Source organism: Mytilus edulis, chromosome 1, assembly GCF_963676685.1.
Source record: "Mytilus edulis chromosome 1, xbMytEdul2.2, whole genome shotgun sequence".
Lineage (NCBI taxonomy): Eukaryota > Metazoa > Mollusca > Bivalvia > Mytilida > Mytilidae > Mytilus > Mytilus edulis.
Window position 1 is genome coordinate 10,741,328 of NC_092344.1, and position 21,967 is coordinate 10,763,294.

Below are 21,967 nucleotides of genomic sequence, written 5' to 3' on the forward strand. Positions count from 1 at the left end.
TACTGAAAATTAAAAAATTATTGTAATGTTTTTATTAATGCGAAAAATGTGAAAAATGTAAGAATCAGGTTTGCAATAACCTAAATTGGCATTGACATTTTTAGTGGCGATTTTCCTATACAAAAAAGTTTGTCACTGGTCAGAGATTTGCAATAATAAATACATTCATTACTTTTTGAATTTACAGTTAATATAAATATTAAAACAAACAAGTATTTTAAAAAGACTTATAAAATACAGATATTTCACTGATAAACAGATTAATCTAAAATTATAGAGAACATTCTTTCAAAACCTTCCTTTTCAAAACAGAACATTTACTGTCTGCAGTTGCAGCTATTAAATCTGTTTCATCGATCTTCTTTTCTTTTTGCACAAGTCTTGAGAAATAGCTAGCTATTTGTTGTGAGGTTAGATATTGAGATCTAGTGAACCTGTTTTCTCCATTTTTTAAGACATATCGCATCTCCTCAGCTACTTTTGATGGGTCCTCTTTTCTTCCAGTTGTTTTCCCAATCATAAATTTTTCATGCAAGTAAGCCTTTTGGTCTAATGTAAAAATGGTTTTTGGTTTGTTCACTTTTAATGCCCATCCTTTGTTTAGTTTGTCAGTAGCAGCATTGTTGTTGTTGTCAGATTGTTTGGTAAATGACACTCCTAAATTCCCATCTTCCAACTTCTGAGCATATAAAACCTTTGTTCTATCTGCCAGGCTAAGTTTTTCTTCCTTCACATTACAGTTCCCCACCATGATGTGTTGATCTAGTGAAGATGAATGTTTAAAAGAACGTGTACATCCTTCCTCAGGACAAGTAAAGATTTTTGATATTGTCCGTCTCTTCTTAGGAACTGGCTCTGTAATTTTATCTTCATCATTACTCTCATTTTGTATATCTTCATCTTCATTATCATCCTCCTCATCATCATCACCATCATCATCCTCTACAAAAACATTAATAGAAAATTAAGTGTTTTGTTATACTAAACAAATCATAATTTTCATGGAAAGACATCATGCAAAATATATAAAAAAATCCATCATAATATAACATAAAAGTTGTCTATACGTGACCTTGTAAGTGTTGTGCCATTAAATGGTTTTGAAGGTGTGAGCTTTTGTTCCATGTTGAAGGCCTAACTTTATTACAAAAACAATAATAAAAACACTTTTTTTTTGTTTTTTTTTTTGTCATGTATGTACAAGGATTCTGTATCATGAATTTATATGTTAAAACGTTTTTATTGTATCTTTTGAAATAATTTCACAAAGAAACACAAATTGTTACATATACACAGTTTTTTCAATAAAACATAACTACCTCTGTCAACAACTACTGAACCCACGGTAGCAAACTGGGTATACGACCAATCATGATGAACAAAAAGCTGTATCACAGGAATTTTCTTATCAATAATGCTGTTCCATGATATCAACTTTCCTAAAATGCAAAATATAAGCAAATAAATTATTTTATATAAATTAATCAAAAGGGATCTTGTATGGATGCTAATATCAATATACTGAAGTACATATAGCTCAGGTGGTCGTGTGGTCAAGCAGGACAGCTACAGTGCAGGCGATTTGGTGTCACGATATCTCAGTAGTATGGGTTCAAATCCCAGTGAGGGAAGAACAAAAAAATTCTGAAAGCAAATTTACAGATCTAATATTGTTGGGTTGATTTTTAGGACTGTCAATTACAACGGAATATTGTATGAAACATGAAGATTCATGTATAGAGCAAAATTTCTTTAGTTGTGAATTTATAACAGATACATGCTGAAGGTCAAATGACATAACCCCTAGGTTTTTTTTTTTTTAACTGGTCACCTGTAGTATCAAAAATAGACATTATTTCTTCTCTTTATTATCTATGCAAGCCATTTTAGTTATGATTTTGTCAATTTGGTTAAGAGATATCACATTGTGTAACAAGATAGAGGTACCATTATTATTGATTAACAAAATAACATTATGAGAGGCAACATATTGTCGTTCAATTAAACTATTTATCTAGAAACAATTATGTGGGTAGCAGAAATTGATACAGTTGAAAATCATAATAGAAGGAAACTTTCTTCCATTCTCTGGAGTAATGAAATATTCTTGAGAAATGTTAACATTGATATCCAAAGTGAATAAAATGGCTCTTCAAGCTACAGTTGAGCTGATAAGTAAATCATAAAATTATATTACCTTGACCAATATCATAAGCTCTCCAAACTTGCAATCCATTATCAGTAAACTTAAAATTATGGAGCATAGAAATCAATGGAATACTTCTAAGTGAGACCTTATCATCATCAGCATTAATAACAGGACTTATCACTTTCACCATGTACTGGCCTCTTTGTTGCGAATCAATTGCCTGAAAAAAAATAATAGAAGAAATAAAATTTCGCGAAAAGAAGTTATCTTCTTTGGTCCCTACACTAGGTGACATCATATGTATGCTTCCGACGTCAAACATAAACACCAGGCGTTTTCTGGCTTCTGTGCAGCTTCAGAATGTAATAAAATTTTATAAACAGAAGATTTTGAGGTGCAACATGTGAGGTTTTGTTTTGCTTATTATAGTAGAAATTACATGTCAATACATTCAGCAATTCAAAATGTCGGCTTTCTAAGTTACAGACAAGGAGATAGAGAATTTTACGCTAACTGTCACCAATCAGATCCATTGATACAAAATAATTGCATTAGAATTTGGCATGCACTTGATAGGTTAAATACATTTTGAGTGAATTTTACAAGTCCAAGGACAATAACTCTGCAAAAAAAATCATCAGACTGTAACTTGTCATGGTTATACTATATACCAAATATCAAACCAATATCTTCAAGCATGAAACGTGTGGAAAGCTGGTTTGCTGGACTGACAGACCTCATTCAAGCTTTCTAGGGTTATACTTTGACTTTAATTGCATATCAAATATTCTTAAACTCATTACTATAATTAACATACCAGTTTCATTTGGTGTGCAGTTGTCACATTATTGCCCTCGTTTACATATCTTTTTATAGCCGACTTGATATGGGATGCCTTCCTGTCACATGCGCCCTTCCCATCCTGAGCCTCACAAAAATTGTAGGATTTTATTTTCTTGTCTAGCTCTTGATGTAAAGTAGCAATGGTCAATGTACTTTTGTAGCAACCGGCATTATCTGACCATATGTTGACCTTTTTGACAGATGGAATATTTTGAACCACATCGACAAGAATAGCTCCAGTTGTAGCTGCATCTTGAGGGGTTGGTTGTTCAAATATATGCACATGTGTAAGAAATTTCACACTTCCCTCTGATTTTAACATAGTAACAGTGATGTGCCAATTAATGCCTCTCTTTCCAAACCAATCTGTCTGGCCCTCTCTAAACTTTCGCGGTAAAAATTTCATGGCCCAGTCAGCTACCATGAAAGCCTCATTTTCCCCAAGACAGTTCACAACAGCTTGTCTTGCCTTTTCTTGATTTTTTGATCGAAGGATATGACTCTTCCATTCATAGATATCAGCTATTGCTTTTTCAACCTAAAACAAAAACAATTTTGAACTTGTTTTTGTAAATTTATAAGAACAAAATACAATAACACTTGTGCTTATGTTCAAGTTCATATTCACCTCATTCTCACAATTATATCTAGAATTTACAGTAGAGGCTCTAAAGAGCCTGTCGCTCATCCTTGGCCTGTGTGCAAGTAGCATATTAAACAAAGGACACATAATATAGAGGAGAATAGAAATGTAGAATTCATGATCAAATTTTGTTTTGGTGATGATAATAACAAAAAAATGCAAAATTTTCTTAAAATTACCAATTCAACTGGTTGCCTGATTTGTCTAAAAATTTCAGGGCGGTTAGATCTTTACTTAATGAATAATTTTACTAATATCAAATTTGCTCTAAATGCTTTGGTCTCAGATATATATACTAGCCAAAAACTGCATTTTACACCTTATGTACTTTTTTTTGCTAAGTTGGTCAGCTTGGTTGGTGGGCTGGGTCATTGGACACAATTTCTATACTAGATACCCAATGATGATTGTGACCAAGTGTGATTTAATTTGGCTCAGTAGTTTTGGAACAGATTTTTGTAAACGTTTGTGGACCACGGACACAGGACGCCAAATAATGAAAAAAGCTCACTTCGTCCTTTAGGCCAGGTGATCTAAAAACCAGAGAAATGTGTAATGTAGGTCAAATTTACATGTTTTGGAAGGATGGTCTCAGACTTGCGGTGCTGCATCTCAAATACCAAGTCGCATACATGTAACTTTTTTCTATATTTAGTACTTGAGAAAAGATTGGATCTATCTACACTAAAACCAAAAACTATCATGAGGAATAAAATTTGATAAGATGTTGTCTCACATCTGTATTAGTCACACAGTAACTTAGTAATGAAGAAGTTGATATTTTATCGTATGTTTTTCTATGTTGTGATGTTATGCTATTGTTTCAGAAAAAGGGAGAAGGTTTGGATCCATTAAAACGTTTAATCCCGCTGCAAATGTTTGCACCTGTCCTAAGTCAGGAATCTGATGTACAGTAGTTGTCGTTTGTTTATGTAATATACGTGTTTCTCGTTTCTCGTTTTGTTTATATAGATTAGACCGTTGGTTTTCCCGTTTGAATGGTTTTACACTAGTAATTTTGGGGCCCTTTATAGCTTGTTGTTCGGTGTGAGCCAAGGCTCCGTGTTGAAGGCCGTACTTTAACCTATAATGGTTTACTTTTTAAATTGTTATTTGGATGGAGAGTTGTCTCATTGGCACTCACACCACATCTTCCTATATCTATAGGACATAACATTTTACCAGAATTTAAAAATACCTTAAAGAGCACAGCTTCAGGATTATCCCAGTGTCTTTCAATTGCACTCTTTGAAATAAAAGATAGTGTTTCATCAACAAAACTACACTGTTGGCATTCTTCAGTATGTGAATGGTTATCACATTTTTGGCAGAAGGGTCCTTTTTCTTCACTCAAAGCATACGAACAACAATGGTCTGCTATGGATGATGATGTATTTACATGTAGCTGAAAAAAAAATTAGTTGATTCAATCTTTGGATTGGTTTCTTAAAAGATATATATATATATATACCCTTTCTCTCTCTATATATATAAATATAAAGAATAATATAAAAAAGAAGATGTGGTATGATTGCCAATGAGACAACTATCCACAAAAGACCAAAATGACACAAACATTAACAATTATAGGTCACCATACGGCCTTCAACAATGAGCAAAGCTCATACCGCATATAGTCAGCTATAAAAGGCCCTGATAATGGTTGCTTTGAAAGTCATATTCCTATACACCCCCAAAAACTTTGTATTGAGGGGGAGGGGGACAAAAGTACTATATCAGACCTTGGCATATAACCAAAGTAATATGCCAATAAAATGTGTAAACATTTCATAAGGCTCTATTAATTACCCAAATTAGACACAAAACCATAATTTTTATGGATGGATAACAGACCCATAACCTTATAACAATGTACAACCACAAAATATTTTGAAGTCGTAGGAAAAAGGGAATATAAAAACTAATAAAAACCTTATAATCTGTTTTTAGGTAATGCTTTGCTACCACCAAATTATCCAGTGTTTTCTTCTTTTCATCCAAGGTTAAATCTAACTGTTCTACAGTTTCTGTCAGATCTGTAAATGCTCGACTTCCCTCAGAAATATAGTAGTCAAGACCCTCCATAGACTGTCTGACTGAAGCACTGCAGTCAGTCAAAATCTTGTACATAGTACTTGTGCCTGCAAATGGAATTAAAATAGTTTAAGAAGAAAAAAAAGAACACCAATCTTTGACATTATTTCACATGAAGTGTATGTATGTAATGAACATAAATATGAAATGAAGCCTGCTTTGTACTAGTCGGACAAGCTGAACCTGATCTTTAACTTAATGCTACCACACAAGGTAACCGTCTACAGGAAGACATGCCACCCCAAGGCGAGCATGCTACCACCAAAAAGGGCGGTTAAAAATAAAATGTTTTTGGACATTATATTTTAAGGTAATCCAATGAAATGGGATTAGCCAGAAAACCTTAAATTTTGTTAACAAAATGGCTGACGTCATCAGCAAATATACTAAATTCATAAAATTCAAACTGTTAATGCAGAATTGTAATCCAAATGAAATAAATACCTAAACGCTGAATGTTTTCATCCTCACAGAGCTGTGCATACTGCCTGATGATTGTTGCAGGGGCAATACTTCTGATTACATTTGGTGTTTGAATGAGTTCTCCAGTTGAAAGCTGTAATGTTTTTTCTCCAATTGGTAAATCTTTGATCAAGTGGTTTGAAGTAATGAAGTCTAAAAAATGGTCAAGCTGTCCATCATTTATTTTTGAACGAGGAATCTTTGATGTTTGTGCAGGAACACCTAAACCAATATTTTGTGCATGTTTCTTAGCAGAATAAAACTTGTAGTGAGATAATCCTGGTATACTGGCACTGACTTCTGCAAAACTGTAATCATTTGTTGCTATTGATAATAACTGTCTCCTCAACGTTGAGGTGTTTGCAACCATGTATGAGCTGACAATAGCATCCAACAAAGAGCTTGTGGTTTTATTTTTGTCATTTTCTTGCTCTCCAAAAAGAGATTTTTTGATGAACTCAGAATCATCAGGACAAATAGTGTTCAGTAGAGCAGTTATACAAGTATTAGCTTTTGATAAATATCTTCTTTTTGTTCTCTCACTTGACTTCTCTAAAGATTCAGTTAGACACTTTACAGGGCTTATGTCACATGTTTCCAAGAATTCATTGAATTTTCCAAGTCTATCAATTCTGATAACAGATGCTTCTGTACCCTGACTATCAGTATTGCAGTAACTTTCAGTTTCAACATAACTGGTTGTTTCCTGACTTGATGATGTGGAAGCATCACTCACAGCAAACTGAAAATAAATGTTATTTTAAAAATATAAATAAAAATTCACAAATTTTATTAAATGTGTGCCTTTGATTAATACAGACAAAATAATTTTAATGCTATATTTATTTAACATGTCATGTGTTTAATGGGATTTGAAAAATTACTGCTGAAATAACAAATGCATGCTTTTCTTACTATGAAGCTTGTATATAAATTGGAAGTCAATTAATTAACAAATAAAAAAGCTAGAATGTTTACAAATGAAATTCATTAAAAAAAACAATCAAAGGGCAATAACCCCTATAAAATAGGAATTTCCCAAATTTGAACTTGGCCAAGAGATTTTCACTTAAACGCTTGTTTGTAAGTTTAAAGTCAATCAGTTAAGAAATAAAAATTCTTGAGTGCTTACAAATTCAGGCAAACAGAACCCACATTTCCATATATATCCTCTACATTGCACAATAATTTAATTTTGGATGTAAAGTGTCTTCTGATTGGCTGGCATAATTTTGTTATGAGCCTATAGACATAATTCAGTCATTTGACCGTGACGTCATCAACGTTTTTTCATGGTTTTCAATGTTTAAAATGGAATCTGAATGGAATTTAGAATTAAATTATAAGAAATGACTGTAATATTTTTTCTGTCTATTCAAATAACAGAAAAATTTGGTGCACACTGTTAAATAACCTGCCACACGTGTTATTCAGTGTGCACCAAATTTTTTATGTTATTTCTTCAAAGACAGACAAAATATTACAGTCATTTCTTAAATGTGCCAGGAACAAAAGTCAGATTGAATAAACAGCCTTTACGATCAGAGTGATCTTAAATGAACCAAATTATCAAATATGCAGTTAGTACATTGAAAGTTCTTGAAATCTTTTAGTCTTTAGTCATGACGAAAAGGAGATGCTTCATCTTGTAGTATAGGGCTAAGATACGGTCCGTGGTCTCGTTATGTAGCAAAATAAATTCAGAGTAACATTCAACATATAGACAATTTTTTATATAACTTCCTATTCAATAGAATCAATTCAAACATCATTTATTGAAAACATGATGTCATTCCGTTAACGTGGACCCAACCAGCGTAAGGCTGTGAGTGGGCCTACTTTATCGTATCTAGCTTTAATACTGCAAATTTTGATATAAATGAAATTTTCAATGATACTTACATTATATCCACTATTAAGTCGATGAGGTCTGAGATTATACTGTTCTTCATATTGATAGCTACATGTATCACCAAGGTTGTCACTGTTCATCAAACACTGCATAAAAAAAATGTTTACTTATATCAGATGATAACTGAGTCTTTAAAAACATAAACCACAGTAAGCTTATCCATTAACAGGCTATCAGGACTCTGTTAATTTTACGTTTGTTTTTGTTCCATCATATGTCATGTATGTGTTCAACCCTCATGTGCAAATTCAACAAAACATTTTGATGAGTTTATTTGTACTGAAAAAATGGGATAACACAATTTGCATAATGATATATATGCAATATATATATGACTAGAGGTTTTAAAGTACTGAATGAACCCACATATTCAATAATAATAATGTTAATATTCTGCCATTGCTTATTGCACTAATATTGATTGTAATTTGTACATAGTTCAAGTTTTCAATAAAACTATGAACTGTAGAAGAAATTAATACTACATGTACTATGCACTTTAAAATAACACACATAAAACTTGAAGTATATTTTTTTTTTCTCAATATATATATTAAAAATGCTGAAGTATACTGAATGTCAATAGAAACACAACACCTACATGTACATGTATGTTGCATTGAATAAAAATTCACTGTCAGATCTTCTAACAAAATTCGCCTGTATCTGTCATTTTTCTCAGTTCAAAATTGATAGAAAAATTAACCCAACCAAATTTTTGTTTAACTTTAATTTAATATTCAACAAATATTTTAATATCTTTTTAATAAAAATAAATTGGGAGAATCATTATAAATTATTTTGGTATTCAGACTTTCAGTGCTAGGGGTAAACTATTTTAATGTATCATGATGTTTGATATACCCCTTTATATGACATGTATGACAGTCGGACTGATACAATTAAGCCCATTAACAGATAGAGATACCATACATACATGTACATTGACTCTGAATAAAATAATAGCATGTACTAGCATTATAACTTACATTTGTATTTGCACAAATTTCAGCCACGCTACATGAAGTGGATTGCCCACAATAAAGGGTCTTTCTGCATCTTGGACATATTGCTGAAACATACAGTTCAAATTATTTTTTTTATAAATAAAGATACATTTTTAGTATATGCAAATTAAATAGATGTTTGTCCCATAAGAGAAAAAAAATGAATTTAGGAGAAATGGATTCTTATAAATTCCTTATTAAGTTTATAGTACACTACTGATTGTGACAAATTTAAATATTTCGAAATAAAACCTGTCAGTTTTTGCTGAACTTATTCTGTACCTTTGTTGTTCAACAGGTTAAGCTACATGTTTTTGGAGAGAAATTCTGTTTCTTGTTTACTTTCTTCAAACATCGGTAATATTTTGGGTAGGGGAAAGAAATGGATAAAATCATGCAATTTAAAGGTGTTTTTCCTTCTTTAATAACTTTAGAAACTGAAAGATTTCAGCTATTTATGCAATATCCTGACTGTTCCTTGTAAATTTAATAATAGGTCTCTTATTTTGGAAATAAAAGACATTTTGATTTAATTTATAATGGTCCAGTATTGCCTGGGAGGTGGGTTGGGGTCCACTTCAATACTTAATTGATAGGGGGTGCCGCTGGGGTTCTGTTACCCTACCCTTTTCATATAATTTAGAAAAAACTTAAATCAAATACCCTTTGCAGGGTCGGTTCCAGCCATTTTAAAAGGGGGGGTTCCAAACCCAGGACAAAGGGGGGTTCCAATTACATGTCCCCATTCAAATGCATTGATTGTCAAAAAAAAAGGGTTCCAACCCCTGGACCCCCCCCCCCCTTTTTCTGGATCCGCGCCTGCTTTGTAGGTTTTTTATGTGGAGGGGGGTAAACTTCTGCAAATTTAGTATATCTAAAATCAATTTTTACATATATATCCCTATTGTTCAATCAATTTTTGCCCAAATCAAGTTAAGAGGGGGGTGGGGGTCAGTGAAAAAAAACACTATGTGAATTAAGTTTTTTATCCTACATTGAACTTTTGATGTTATCCCCATGCTGGTTAATAAATATAAATAACAAATTATGATACTAAATTATAAAAAAAGAAATCATTTTAATTATTTTACTTACGAGTTCCAACTGGAACTATTATTCCTGTTCTAGCATGAATCTCTTTCACTTTTTCCAAAGATACATTTCTGTCTGCCTTTACCCCATACCATCCTCCATATATTTTGTTGTCTTTGTTGTGAGAGGAAATTATATCAGGTATTCCACATATCTTTGATTTGCAACCTGCTTTGTTTTTATTCAAAAACCTGTGAAAATGTTCACTGCACACTTGAAACTTCTGTGTAATATCACTTGGCAGTAGACCAGCCTCAGTAAGAACAATGGACTGCAATTCTGATGACAAAGAAGTCAGTGGGGAATTTTCACCTACACATTCACATATCTGTGAGCTTTTAAAGCTACAGAAGGACATGGTTATTTACAGACCATAACTATTGTTTTAACACTGACTGTTGATCACTGATATCGTCTGCAAAGTTTCTCCCATTTGTGTATACTTCCTGTGTACATGTGTGCTTTAGATCAGAAGAGTTCTACCAGGGGAGATAACTCTATATTATCAATAATGAATAATGAAGATTTTCTTAATACTTTTTTAAGGACATGCTTGAATATCCCATTCAATTTACAAGTTTACTTGGTTATTTATATAATATAGATTATATTTAGGTCAGATAGTACTTTGAAATCAGTGTGGAAAGGAATGAAAACATCTACAGATTTTAAGGATCTATGGAACACTGTAGAACCACTAAATTCTTTAAAATGTAGAAAACCTTGATAAATCTGCATATTGGCCTATCAAAACTTTTGAAAACATTAAAATAAGCTTGGAGAACATTTTTCATGACATTAAGCAGTCTTCAAACAAAAATTTAACAATATTTTAATTACCTTTATTTTTACCTGAAAAGTCATGTTTCCATGGCAACAACAGGGTGACACATTATGATTATGGAGTGGCAAATATTTTTTTTTTTGAAAATTAAGACATTAAATGTATTGAGGCGAAATTTGGTGGAATTCTGTATCATGTCATGGCCAGCTCATTTTTATATTTACAGAGAATTGATATTTAAAAGCTCTATATTTGACGACAATGTCTCTTCATACCAAAGATGCAGAAAATACCTATCATTAAAAACTCATAAGTCGGTGAAAATAAGGGCAAGTGCAGTTTATCGATTTTTAGCTGTCTTGTGTCGACTAAAAAGACAAAGGTAACAAACCAAAACTGAGGGAATTGCATGAACTAAAAAAAGGGAACGAGACCACATACCTTGACAGGGGAAGTTTCTCCTGCAAAGCATGCAAATCGGTGGTGACAGTTTGGAAAAAGGTAAAATCACAAAAATGCTGAACTCCTAAGAAATTTTTAATCGGAATGTCCCTAATCAAATGGCAAAATCAAAAGATAAAACACAACAAACGAATGGACAACAACTGTCATATTCCTGACTTGGTACAGGGATAAAGAGATCTTAGACTGCGAAAACCTTTCACTAGCAAGTTGAGACACAAACCTATCTCTTCGGTCAACAAATTCGTAATTGTGACTGTAAATCTAATGCAATGTCAACTTTAGTCGTTCCCCTGTTGAATCCATTTTTGTGTAAGAATCACACCCGTATAGTGTGAATATGCACGAACGTAACGTATAATAACAATAACGGTACCAATTTTTCTGCATCAGATGCGCATTTCGACAATACATGTCTCTTCAGTGATGCTCGTGGTCAAAATATTTGAAATCCAAAGCTTATATAAAAGATGAAGAGCTATAATCAAAAAGTTCCAAAAAGTATACCCAAATCCGTGAAAGGAATTAGAGCTTTGTATGAGGGAGATACATTCTTTAATTTATAATAATTTCTAACAGTTTTTAACAGCAAATTTTAATAAAACAAAAAATCCGTATTTTCATGGCTTCATTTTTACTGGCTACTGGGCTGGTGATACTGTTTCGTATAAATTCAGATACGAAAACGACATACATTGGACCAAAAAGATCAAGACACGAAGCAGACCTTCAATGTATCATTTTCTCAATTTCCTTTAAATACAAGCACTAATGGCAATATGGGTATTGTCTTTTATAAAAAAAAACTTCCTTTTCACATTTTACGTTATAACGAAGTAGGCCCATATTGGAGCAGGTAAGGTGATGTGCCCTATCTTTTCTGTAATAAAATGTTCCAATAGGGACCAAACATATTGATTTGATCAGTTTTTACGGGTTTCCTTATTTTAAACTTAAATGAAGAAAACAAGTTTGGGTTTCTTTCCACAACACTATACTTGGATTATTGCTGAATACTTTAGCTGGTTCGGTAAAAAGGTATTAACAAAAATGTAATATAACACCAATTGTGTCTACGTATGGAACATTCATGGTTTTCCAGTAATTGTGTATGAGCGTTCATAGTGAAAGTAAATCCGTAAAAGTGCCTCGGGCGAACGAAATTTATTTTCTTTTCCTTTTGTGATTTCGTTTCAACGAGTATGCTGTTTTGTAAATTTTATGAACACTTCATAATATTAAATTTTACGCAGTTTTTAGAGTTTGAAGTACCAGGTGTTTTTTTAAGTTCTGCTACCTGAAAGTACCATATCGTGAAATCGATTGACGTGTCTTTCAAGTAGTTAAGTATTTGGCTTTCAGATCACACAATCTTACAATACGAACAATGTCATAGCAATGAGAACCTATATCTTCATTATAGAAATACAAAATATAGGCTTTTAGTTTCAGGCGCACGTTTTAAATAGTTAAAAAGATGAAAGATTTTACTAATTTTACTGCCCCAGCCTAATACAAATGATGTGTTCCATAAATTTCATAGTGCTCTTCTGAATGTAACAGCTTTTCGTAAGCCTTCTTTCCATGTTAAACTTTTCTAAAACGATAGGAAACTTGAGAGTTTCTAAGATACTGACATGCTTTTTCAATTATTTGAAACAACAAACAGAATGTTGATTTTAAGGCTACTTAGAATTTAAAGATAAATACATTATCATTTACCATTCATTAGTGCAAAAAATAATCTAAGATTCTTGAAATAAAAAGAGCATATTACATTCCTTCACTGGCATCTCAGACTGACAGTCTAATTTAAAAGTTTTCTATGAATTTCAGTAACAGTAGTAGTGGATAAAAAAGCAAAAATATTTACTACACAAAATGGAAGAAGAACTTGCTACTTTAAAGACAAAGCTGATAGATGTAGAAAATGATCTGGCAAAGATAGTAAAAAGGCGAACAGAGCTGTTGGAAGAACTTGATAGGCAAGGGGAATCTGCAGATGGTAAACTTAAAAAAGACGTACGACACATCCACCATGACGTCACACGTAAAGAAGGTGATATATTTTTATTGAAGAAGAGAATCAAACAAATTACGTATAAACTGGAAATAGCGGCTAAACTAAGTAAACTAGAACTTGATGATGATATAACTGATTTAAAGAAAATGTTGAATGACGTAAGCGGCCGTCTTAAAGTAAACAAACAAAAAGCAGTTGAGACATTTGACAATATTCAAAAAATTCAAGCAGAAGGTGCAGAGCTAGCGAAAGGAATAGAGGAGTCAAGACAAAAAGCAATGGACGAATGTGATATTCGAACAGACAAACTGATGGCACGACTGGATGTGCGACAAGACTTTGTTGACCAAAAGAGAGCTGAAATAAGTGGCATAAGGCGTGCTTCTGGAATTCCTGATCCTGCCGAATTGGCAGAAATAAGAAGATTGGCAGCATTACAGGACTCTGCTCGTGCTGCGAATGATGATGAGGATGACGATTGATTGTTGAAGATTTGACCAGTGTGTTCCCCTTTGTTTTATATGATTTTATAGCATGGAAGTATACTAATGGAATCGGACAACATGTTTAGATTGCATCATTGTATGCTATTTCAAAACAACTATTCATTGCCTTTAGTGTGTTTGATAATTATGTGACGTAAAAATTATTCACCAGTGTCTTATTAGTGCACAATTAAAAAGCTACAACCACTTTACTCTATATATGCCTCTTATATGGATCTACAGGTATTTTAACATTATTCATTTAACGGTGACAACTTCATTGGCTAGATAGAGTCAATTGTCTTTTGTGGTTAACCTTTCGTTTGAACATTGTATGCATGAATGTGTTGTCGTATTTAATTGTGGTTTTTTTCTGAACGGGAAAGTTTCATTGATCAGAGGGTAAGAATATATGGGTTAACACAGAGTACTTTCTACATGGTTATGCCATTCAAATATTAACCGTATTTTTTTCATTTGTAAATAATACATGTATTTTCCATTAGTCAAATTTTGCAATTTTCAAAACAGGAGCAAATGATTATCAATTTGAATTATTCTGTTTTATGCCATGAAATGTTTTAATGGATTTCAAAATAAATTTTACTGCAGAAATAAGTCTAAATTATTCCGTACGACTACAACTTTTATGTCGGTTAAAAGCTCATTAGAGCTTATGTTTGTCTATGTTTTATATACCATGCCGACTCTAAATAAAGCTTATTTATTTATTTATTATTTAACTGCACTATACGCAAGTGTGTTTAGGTTATTCAAGTACAAAAAGTCGTTTCTTTAATAGAATTACCATTATTTGATATTTTTTCTTCGATTGCCTTTTTGAATAACTGCGTTTAAGTTTATCTGTTTTATCACCCTGAGATTGCTAAATTTAGAATTAATTAAGACAGAATAGAATACTTTCCAAGTGCCCATACGGAAAATACAACAAATTATAGCTGTAAGTGTATGCCAAACAATGACAACACTTGCAGATTCACCATAGGTGCAAAAGTCGAGTTGCAATCCCTATAGGTTTGTTTGTAGTCGAAGAAACAATTTTTGGGTCCAGGTACTAAACTTTACCAAAAATATGTCTGCCCAAGGGATATAATCAATAAAGCTGTTGTATGTTTCAAGCGATATATTATCCGAAAAAAACAAGCACTATCATGATCAGTAGATAAATTGCTACTGCGACCTTGACTTTAAACCTAATGACCTCAAAATTTATAGCGGGGACTTTTTTTCGAAACAAAGCAAACTATCCACCAAATATTGTTAAAGAGAAGAAAATATTATTCTGATAAGAAACTTTATCAAATATTTCAGTCTATCGGTTCATGTATATGTATTGTGCTCTTTTGTCCATTGATAAAGATTCAAACTGAATGTTGACCTCGCGGACGACCGACGACATTAATCATATTATTAGCCATGAAAGTAAAATGGATAATTTAGAAGTATATTTATCATTATGCATATTAAATTGGTGTGTGTCAAGAGTCTTATCAGTGATTTTGCCGAAAGAGTATTTTTTTGTGATTGTCATATTATTAAATTCAATAAAAGTTTAGAGAGAGGGTAGCAACATATGTTCATTTTAGCAGTATTAATTTATTTTTTCATTTTATGTGTACCCACCATTCTTTTTTAACTACTGATTAAATTCCTATTATCAGTCATTTTAAGCCTTTGTTATTATTTCAAAAATTCAAACCTCGCTAAAGTTCCTATTGGTCAAAGGAGAGTGAGGACAGCAGAATTGAAGTAGAAATGAGAGAGTAAAACAGAATGTGCTTGGTTCAAGTAGGCCAACGACAAAATCTCAATAAGATAACAGTAGTATACCGATGTTCAAAAGTCATAAATCTATTGAGAGAAAACAAATCTGAGTTACAAACTAAAACCGAGGGAAACAGATCAACTAGAGGTTAATCCGATGCTATCACGATTATCAGCAACCTAACTGTGACGAAATCGATGATTGTATCCAACATCAAAGATACGTACTATATTTAAAAAAAGCCTATCAAATATTAAGTTAAATATTATTTTGCATTTGGCACTGACTTGTTACCTTTAAATCTGCAAGACAAAAAAAGAGCCGAAAGAAACCAAACATATTCATATACTAAAGTAAAAACCAAACTGACAAAGCCATGACAAAAGACGAAAAACAACCGAAATACAAACAGAAGAATACAACACACAACATATAAACTGAAAACTGAGCAACAAGAACCCTTCGCATAAAAAACCAAAGCAATAAAATCATACAAACAAGCAAGAAACAATAAATGGAGTGATCTCAGGTGCCCCGGAATGGTAAACACATGACTCTGATAGCCGATGTATGGCTCAAGTAATTAAAAACCAAGTGAATGAATGGATGAATGAATGAATACGTTTTATTCTGTAGGTCACATTCGATCAAAATAGGACGGCGTTGTGATAACTGGATTGTATACGTCGTCATCTGTCAAACAAGGTGTAATCTTAAAAACGGTTATCGTCATGTCTGTAAATAGATAAGATGATGTGGTATGATTACTAGACAACTCTCTACTAAAGAGCTATTGACGCAGGAATTAAACACTGTAGGTCTGTTTTAATGACGTAACATAATAATATGTTCTTATAAAATAATGATTCGTTCTTATGCTGTACTTTAACACCATTGTCCCAGGTAAGTGCAGGATTGGGATCCCGGCCAACATGTTTAACCCCGCCTCATTCTGTATGTATGTGTCTGTCCCAAATCAGGAGCCTGTAATTCAGTGGTTGTCGTTTGTTGATGTGTTACATATTTGTTTTTCAATGATTTTTTGTACGCAAATTAGGCCGTAAGTTTTCTCGTCTGAACTGTTTTACATTTGTCATTTCTGGGCCTTTTATAGCTGATTATGCAATATGGACTTTGCTCATTGTTGAAGACCATACGGTGGCCTATAGTTGTTAACTACTGTGTCATTTTGTCTCTTGTGGAGACTTGTTTCGTTAGCAATCATATCACATCTTCTTTTTTTATATATATAAATAGAACCATAGACTCTGTTTTTAGTATATGTTTTTGGAATATATCATTTTTTTTTATCTTTATTATAATCTCACTTCTATATATGTGGTTTATCATAATTACAGCTGTAATTTCTCAAAAACACCTTGTGTTTGATTCGATTTTTTTCAACTTTGCCAAATAAGGAGAGATAACTCAGATAAAGATTTTTTATAATAGGAAGTGTTATGAATGTAGCAAGAAAGCACGTAAATTAGAGCAATCTTCTCACATTTTATCATAAAGTTCTGATAGTACGTTTTCTTTTTATCACACAAAGTTTGATTTGCCATGCATAATCCATACAAAATCTGACAATTTTGCACAACCTGTAGCGTGAAAAAAGTCCGGTGACCCATATTTTTTAATATATTTTTGAAAAAAGCCTGATAAAAACTTACTTTTGACAAATTATCAAAAAATACTATCAATTCTAATTAAGACGGGGCCTTTTATAGCCGACCATATGGTATCAGGTTTTCGCATTGTTGAAGGCCTTATGGTTGCCTCCATCGATCAACCATACTACAATTCACCATAATCATATCATAGAAGAAAAATAGCTTTGTAGCCCATAAAACGTCCATTTGTGATTTTGCTTTCGCTACCAACTAGATAATACTAGACACCAAAAACGAAATTTCATGATAGAAAGACAAATTGTAAATGAGCGTTTTTCGCTCATTTTATTAGATTCCAGAATATACTTGTTTTAATATATAAGCTGTTGTACAAAGAGACAGAACTCAATTTAATTACTGATTTCAAAAAAAATTCTCACAGGTGCGAAATGTAGAGTGAAATTATATAATAACTTGAACATGTTACAAATAAAAATACGTAATAAAAATTTGATTCTAACTAAGGTTTAGAAAATCGTTTCATCTATATAGGGAAAAAAATAACTCTTCTTCAAATAAATATCTCTTGATGTGGTATTTTAAGAAGCAAATGTGTTAAAAATTTACATTTTATGAAAAACTTAATTACTTATTCACTATCTTACATATACACACACTAGACTGTGTTTTTCCTGTTAAAATCAAATTACATTATTGATGTGTGAAGAAAGCTCATTCATGCTTAATTTTAAGTTATTTTTCACTTTGATAGCAATAATATCAAATACGATGTTGAATATGTCTTCCACGAAAAAGCTTCAAAACCAAGAACTAAATTACAAAAGTTCACAAATACACCTTAGATGTTGCTTAGGGCACGAACAATATACAAATTATTAGAGAAAATAAATCCGGTTCTTCATTATTCCGAAAACAATGTTTTACCTCTTTTGTATCGTAGAAGAAAAAATAGCGTTGTAGCTCGTAAAACGTCGACTTTTGATTTTTTTCGCTACCAATTAGATAAAACTAAACTCCAAAAACGAAATCTCGTGACAGAAAGACAAATTGTAATTGAGCGTTTATCGCTCATTTTATGTGTTTCCAGATTATACCTGTTTTAATATATAAGCTATTGTACAAAGAGACATTGTTAGTTAATGTCGTCCTACCTATTCTTCGTGTTTCCAAAGTTGCCTTTAAGCTAACAATTAACATTTATCATGTGCATGTTGTTGTAGTTTCTTTATGTTTCGTTACAACTTGATCTTTCACGACTTATTACTACAATACTACATGTAGTAATATATATCCTATCCTTACATTATCTATATTAGTATCGATGGCCACCATGTCTGCAAAATTACACACAGACTACATCTAATAGTTTTCAAAGAAGATTTTGACAAATGACCAATATTTACTTATATCTGCAGTATAAAGTAAAATTTTAAAAAAATACTGTACTCCGAAGAAAATTCAAAACGGTAAGTCCATAATCAAATGGCAAAACCTAAATCTCAAACACATCAAAGGAATGCACGACAACTGTCATAATCCTGACTTGGTACAGGCATTTTATTATGGAGAAAATTGTGGATTGAACCTAGTTTTTATAGCGCTAACCCTCTCACTTGTACGACAGTCGCATTAAATTCCATTATATTGATAACGTAGCGTGAACAAAACAAACAGACACAATAGGTTAAAAAGTAACAAATAGGGATACAACAGCAACACAACCCCTACCAAAAACTAGGGGTGATTTCAGGTGCTCCAGAAGGGTAAGCAGATCTTGCTCCACATGTGGCACCTGTCGTGTTGCTCATGTTATTACAAATCAAATAAATTAGTATTATTCGGTAGGTCACATTCGTGAAAAGGGAAATGGGTTGTAGTTACGACATATGGAAAATATCCGAAATCATCTGTATAACGGATATTCCATAACGGTCATAAATGTTGTTGTTTGGCGATAGAAAATTTGAATGTCAGGGTTGTTTAAAAATAATAAACTATATTACATATATTAAATGCACATAATGAAAGACTTAAATCGGTTTAACTTGTGAATATATTGACTATTTATAAAAATAGAAATGTGTTCTCCACATAAGTATCCCTGATCATTAACCCATAACATGATCAAATAATGTCATCATTATCAAACAAATCTATTGGTATCCTGTTAAAATCGGTGTGAACATGTGCCATCGTAGAATTGTATGTCGATATGTTTGAGATATCTTCATCGATAAAATCATCGTCTTCGTTATCAAATCGATTAACTGCTTGTGCTGTTCTTTCCGGTGCAACACCTATTTTTGAAGAAGTCATTACATTGGCTGCCATTTCACTTCTGCCAGATTTTTGTATTGAACTACTTGACACGGTATTTGCGTGACGAGAATTTCTTGAGGTAGATCCTACCTGTATTATATTCTGAACTCGAGCCGAAGAAGAGCCGTGCTCTCTAGAGGACACAATTCCTCCTTCTGGGTTCATCCCCTAAAAACAAAACATAAGTTGTTAACTATAACTAAAGGTTTATTGATTGATAACTGAAATGGTAAAGTATTTTATTTGTCTACACAAATGGATTACCAACGTCAAAGTCAAGATAATAATGAAAATTTCCCCTAGTCTTTGGCTTCAGAATTAGTGGACAACTAATTTGTACATGGTAGGTATATCAACGTCTAGTGGCAATTTGGGTATGTATAATGTATTTCAAATTGCATTTATAAATTAAAATTATTCCGAGTTTTTAATATTTATCTATGCCATTTTTTTCAAAAATCCGACAGCTGACCTTTCAGACTCTGCCTATTGAAAAAGCATTACCCCACTTTTTCGATTTAATGATTGATTATTATTTGAAAACATTTCATAAACATATATTCAGGAGGTGAACAAATTGAAAATAAATGCAATAGGTGGGTTCTGCAAAATGTTTGCCTGACAACTCTGGGGTCATTCACCGACCTTTTGACTTGTACAGCCAGTCGGCCAGATACTCTATCCTGAACCCATTAAGCACATACCTTTGACTTTTACAGCCAGTGGGCCTGGTACTCTATCCTGAACCCTTTGAGTACATACCTTTGACTTGTACAGCCAGTGGGCAAGATACTCATTCTGAACCCTTTAATCATATACCTTTGACTTGTACAGCCAGTGGGTCAGATACTCTATCCTGAACCCTTTGAGTACATACCTTTGACTTGTACAGCCAGTGGGCTAGATCATTGCTCTATCCTGAACCCCCTTTGTGAACATACCTTTGACTTGTACATCCAGTGGGCAAGATTCTCTATCCTGAACCCTTTGTGAACATACCTTTGACTTGTACAGCCAGTGGGCAAGATTCTCTATCCTTAAACCTTTGTGAACATATCTTTGACTTGTACAGCCAGTGCACCAGACACTCTATCCTGACCCCTTTGTGAACATACCTTTGACTTGTACAGCCAGTGGGCAAGATTTTCTATCCTGAACCCTTGGTCAGTAAACATACCTTTGACTTGTACAGTCAGTGGGCCAGATTCTCTACCCTCTTTAACCCTTTGTGAACATACCTTTTCCTATACAGCCAGTGGGCTAGATACTCTATAACAAACCCTTTGTGTACATACCTTTGACTTGTACAGCCAGTGGGCCAGATACTCTATCGGGTCTCTAGGTCTGCTTTCTATTATTTCGGCCAATGCCCATGACAAAGGTTCGCCAAGGTGTTGCCTTACATATTCTCCATAATGTACATCACCTTTTTAAATAGAACGTAGCTATTTAAAGATCTTTAAATGTAATGATAACATTTTCGCTTTATAAATCCACTTAGACATAACGTGAAGGAGCTTATATATAATGAATCATGAAGGAATGCTTACAAAAAGAATAACACAATTTGCTTGTAGCTTAGAAAATACAGATCTTTGAAGAAATGTCAAAAATTATAAAAAGAAAATAAAGTTAGTGAAAAGGAACATTGCAGTGTAACTGACCACAAGATGTAAGTTGGGACAAGTAGATACGTATTAGCTATCATGCTCTATTTCCAAATTAAATAAATGTTGTTTCCTTATTTTACTGCTAAATTAAATAAAATATTAAATACCTCTACTCCTTTCTTCCATGTGGTGTTACAACATTCCCCATATTTCTATAACAGAAACCGTACATGAGCAGGTTCGTTGTCAATATAAATAAAAAAAAAAAATGTACACTTCCGGTGATTTAACCTTTAATCTTAAAAAGTTGTAAGTGGCGGTTCGATTTAAAAAAAAAAAAAGAATCCCGTCAGAACATGTCACAGAAAGATTATTTTGGCTACTTACAATAAAATAGAAAACTAGAGGCTCTAAAGAGCTTGGGTCGCTCACCTTGGTCTGTGTGCATATTAAACAACGGGCACATGGATTCATGACAAAATTTTATTTTGGTGATGGTGATGTGTATGTAGATTTTACTTTACTGAACATTCTTGCTACTTACACTTTTCTCTATCTATAGTAAACCTGGCCCTTTAGTTACAGAGGAAAATCTTGTGTCAAATTTACAAAACTTTACCAAATTAATGAAAATTGTTAAAAATTGACTATAGAGGGCAATA

General features: G+C 32.8%; 3 protein-coding genes across 3 annotated transcripts in view; 1 reads left to right on the forward strand and 2 right to left on the reverse strand.

Annotated features, from left to right (window-relative positions):
• LOC139523777 (myosin-3-like) overlaps positions 1–15,641 on the forward strand; it is a 31,120-nt gene extending 15,479 nt beyond the window's left edge. Inside the window, exon 2 of the mRNA XM_071318032.1 lies at positions 13,285–15,641. Within this exon, the coding sequence (XP_071174133.1) occupies positions 13,330–13,953 (624 nt within the window). The 5' untranslated portion in view covers positions 13,285–13,329 and the 3' untranslated portion in view covers positions 13,954–15,641. The remainder of the gene's footprint in view (positions 1–13,284) is intronic.
• On the reverse strand, positions 21–10,673 carry LOC139523767 (uncharacterized). Its single transcript, XM_071318019.1, has 10 exons — positions 10,206–10,673; positions 9,093–9,175; positions 8,094–8,189; positions 6,174–6,933; positions 5,568–5,776; positions 4,834–5,040; positions 2,967–3,530; positions 2,198–2,369; positions 1,320–1,439; positions 21–942 (listed from the first exon to the last, which is right to left on the reverse strand). Exons 1-10 carry the CDS (start codon positions 10,558–10,560, stop codon positions 272–274), a joined length of 3,237 nt encoding a protein of 1,078 aa, XP_071174120.1. The 5' UTR covers positions 10,561–10,673; the 3' UTR covers positions 21–271.
• Positions 15,642–19,352: 3,711 nt separating the features above from the next.
• On the reverse strand, positions 19,353–21,608 carry LOC139523786 (uncharacterized). The gene is made up of 3 exons (XM_071318053.1): positions 21,473–21,608; positions 20,991–21,121; positions 19,353–19,863 (listed from the first exon to the last, which is right to left on the reverse strand). The coding sequence occupies exons 1-3, from the start codon at positions 21,489–21,491 to the stop codon at positions 19,501–19,503; spliced, it is 513 nt and encodes a 170-aa protein (XP_071174154.1). The 5' UTR covers positions 21,492–21,608; the 3' UTR covers positions 19,353–19,500.
• Between the last annotated feature and the right edge of the window lie 359 nt (positions 21,609–21,967).

Bases quoted from the DNA above. Each gene is read 5' to 3' on its own strand.
- LOC139523767 (XM_071318019.1), bottom strand. From the start codon at position 10,560: ATGTCCTTCTGTAGCTTTAAAAGCTCACAGATATGTGAATGTGTAGGT. The intron at 9,176-10,205 runs GTAAGTAAAATA...TGTATGTTTCAG, and splicing joins AATAGTTCCAGTTGGAACTC to CAATATGTCCAAGATGCAGA. The intron at 5,041-5,567 runs GTTTTTATTAGT...TTTTTTTTTCAG, and splicing joins ACCTAAAAACAGATTATAAG to CTACATGTAAATACATCATC.
- LOC139523786 (XM_071318053.1), bottom strand. The intron at 19,864-20,990 runs GTATGTACACAA...TTTTGTTTTTAG, and splicing joins ACTGGCTGTACAAGTCAAAG to GGGATGAACCCAGAAGGAGG.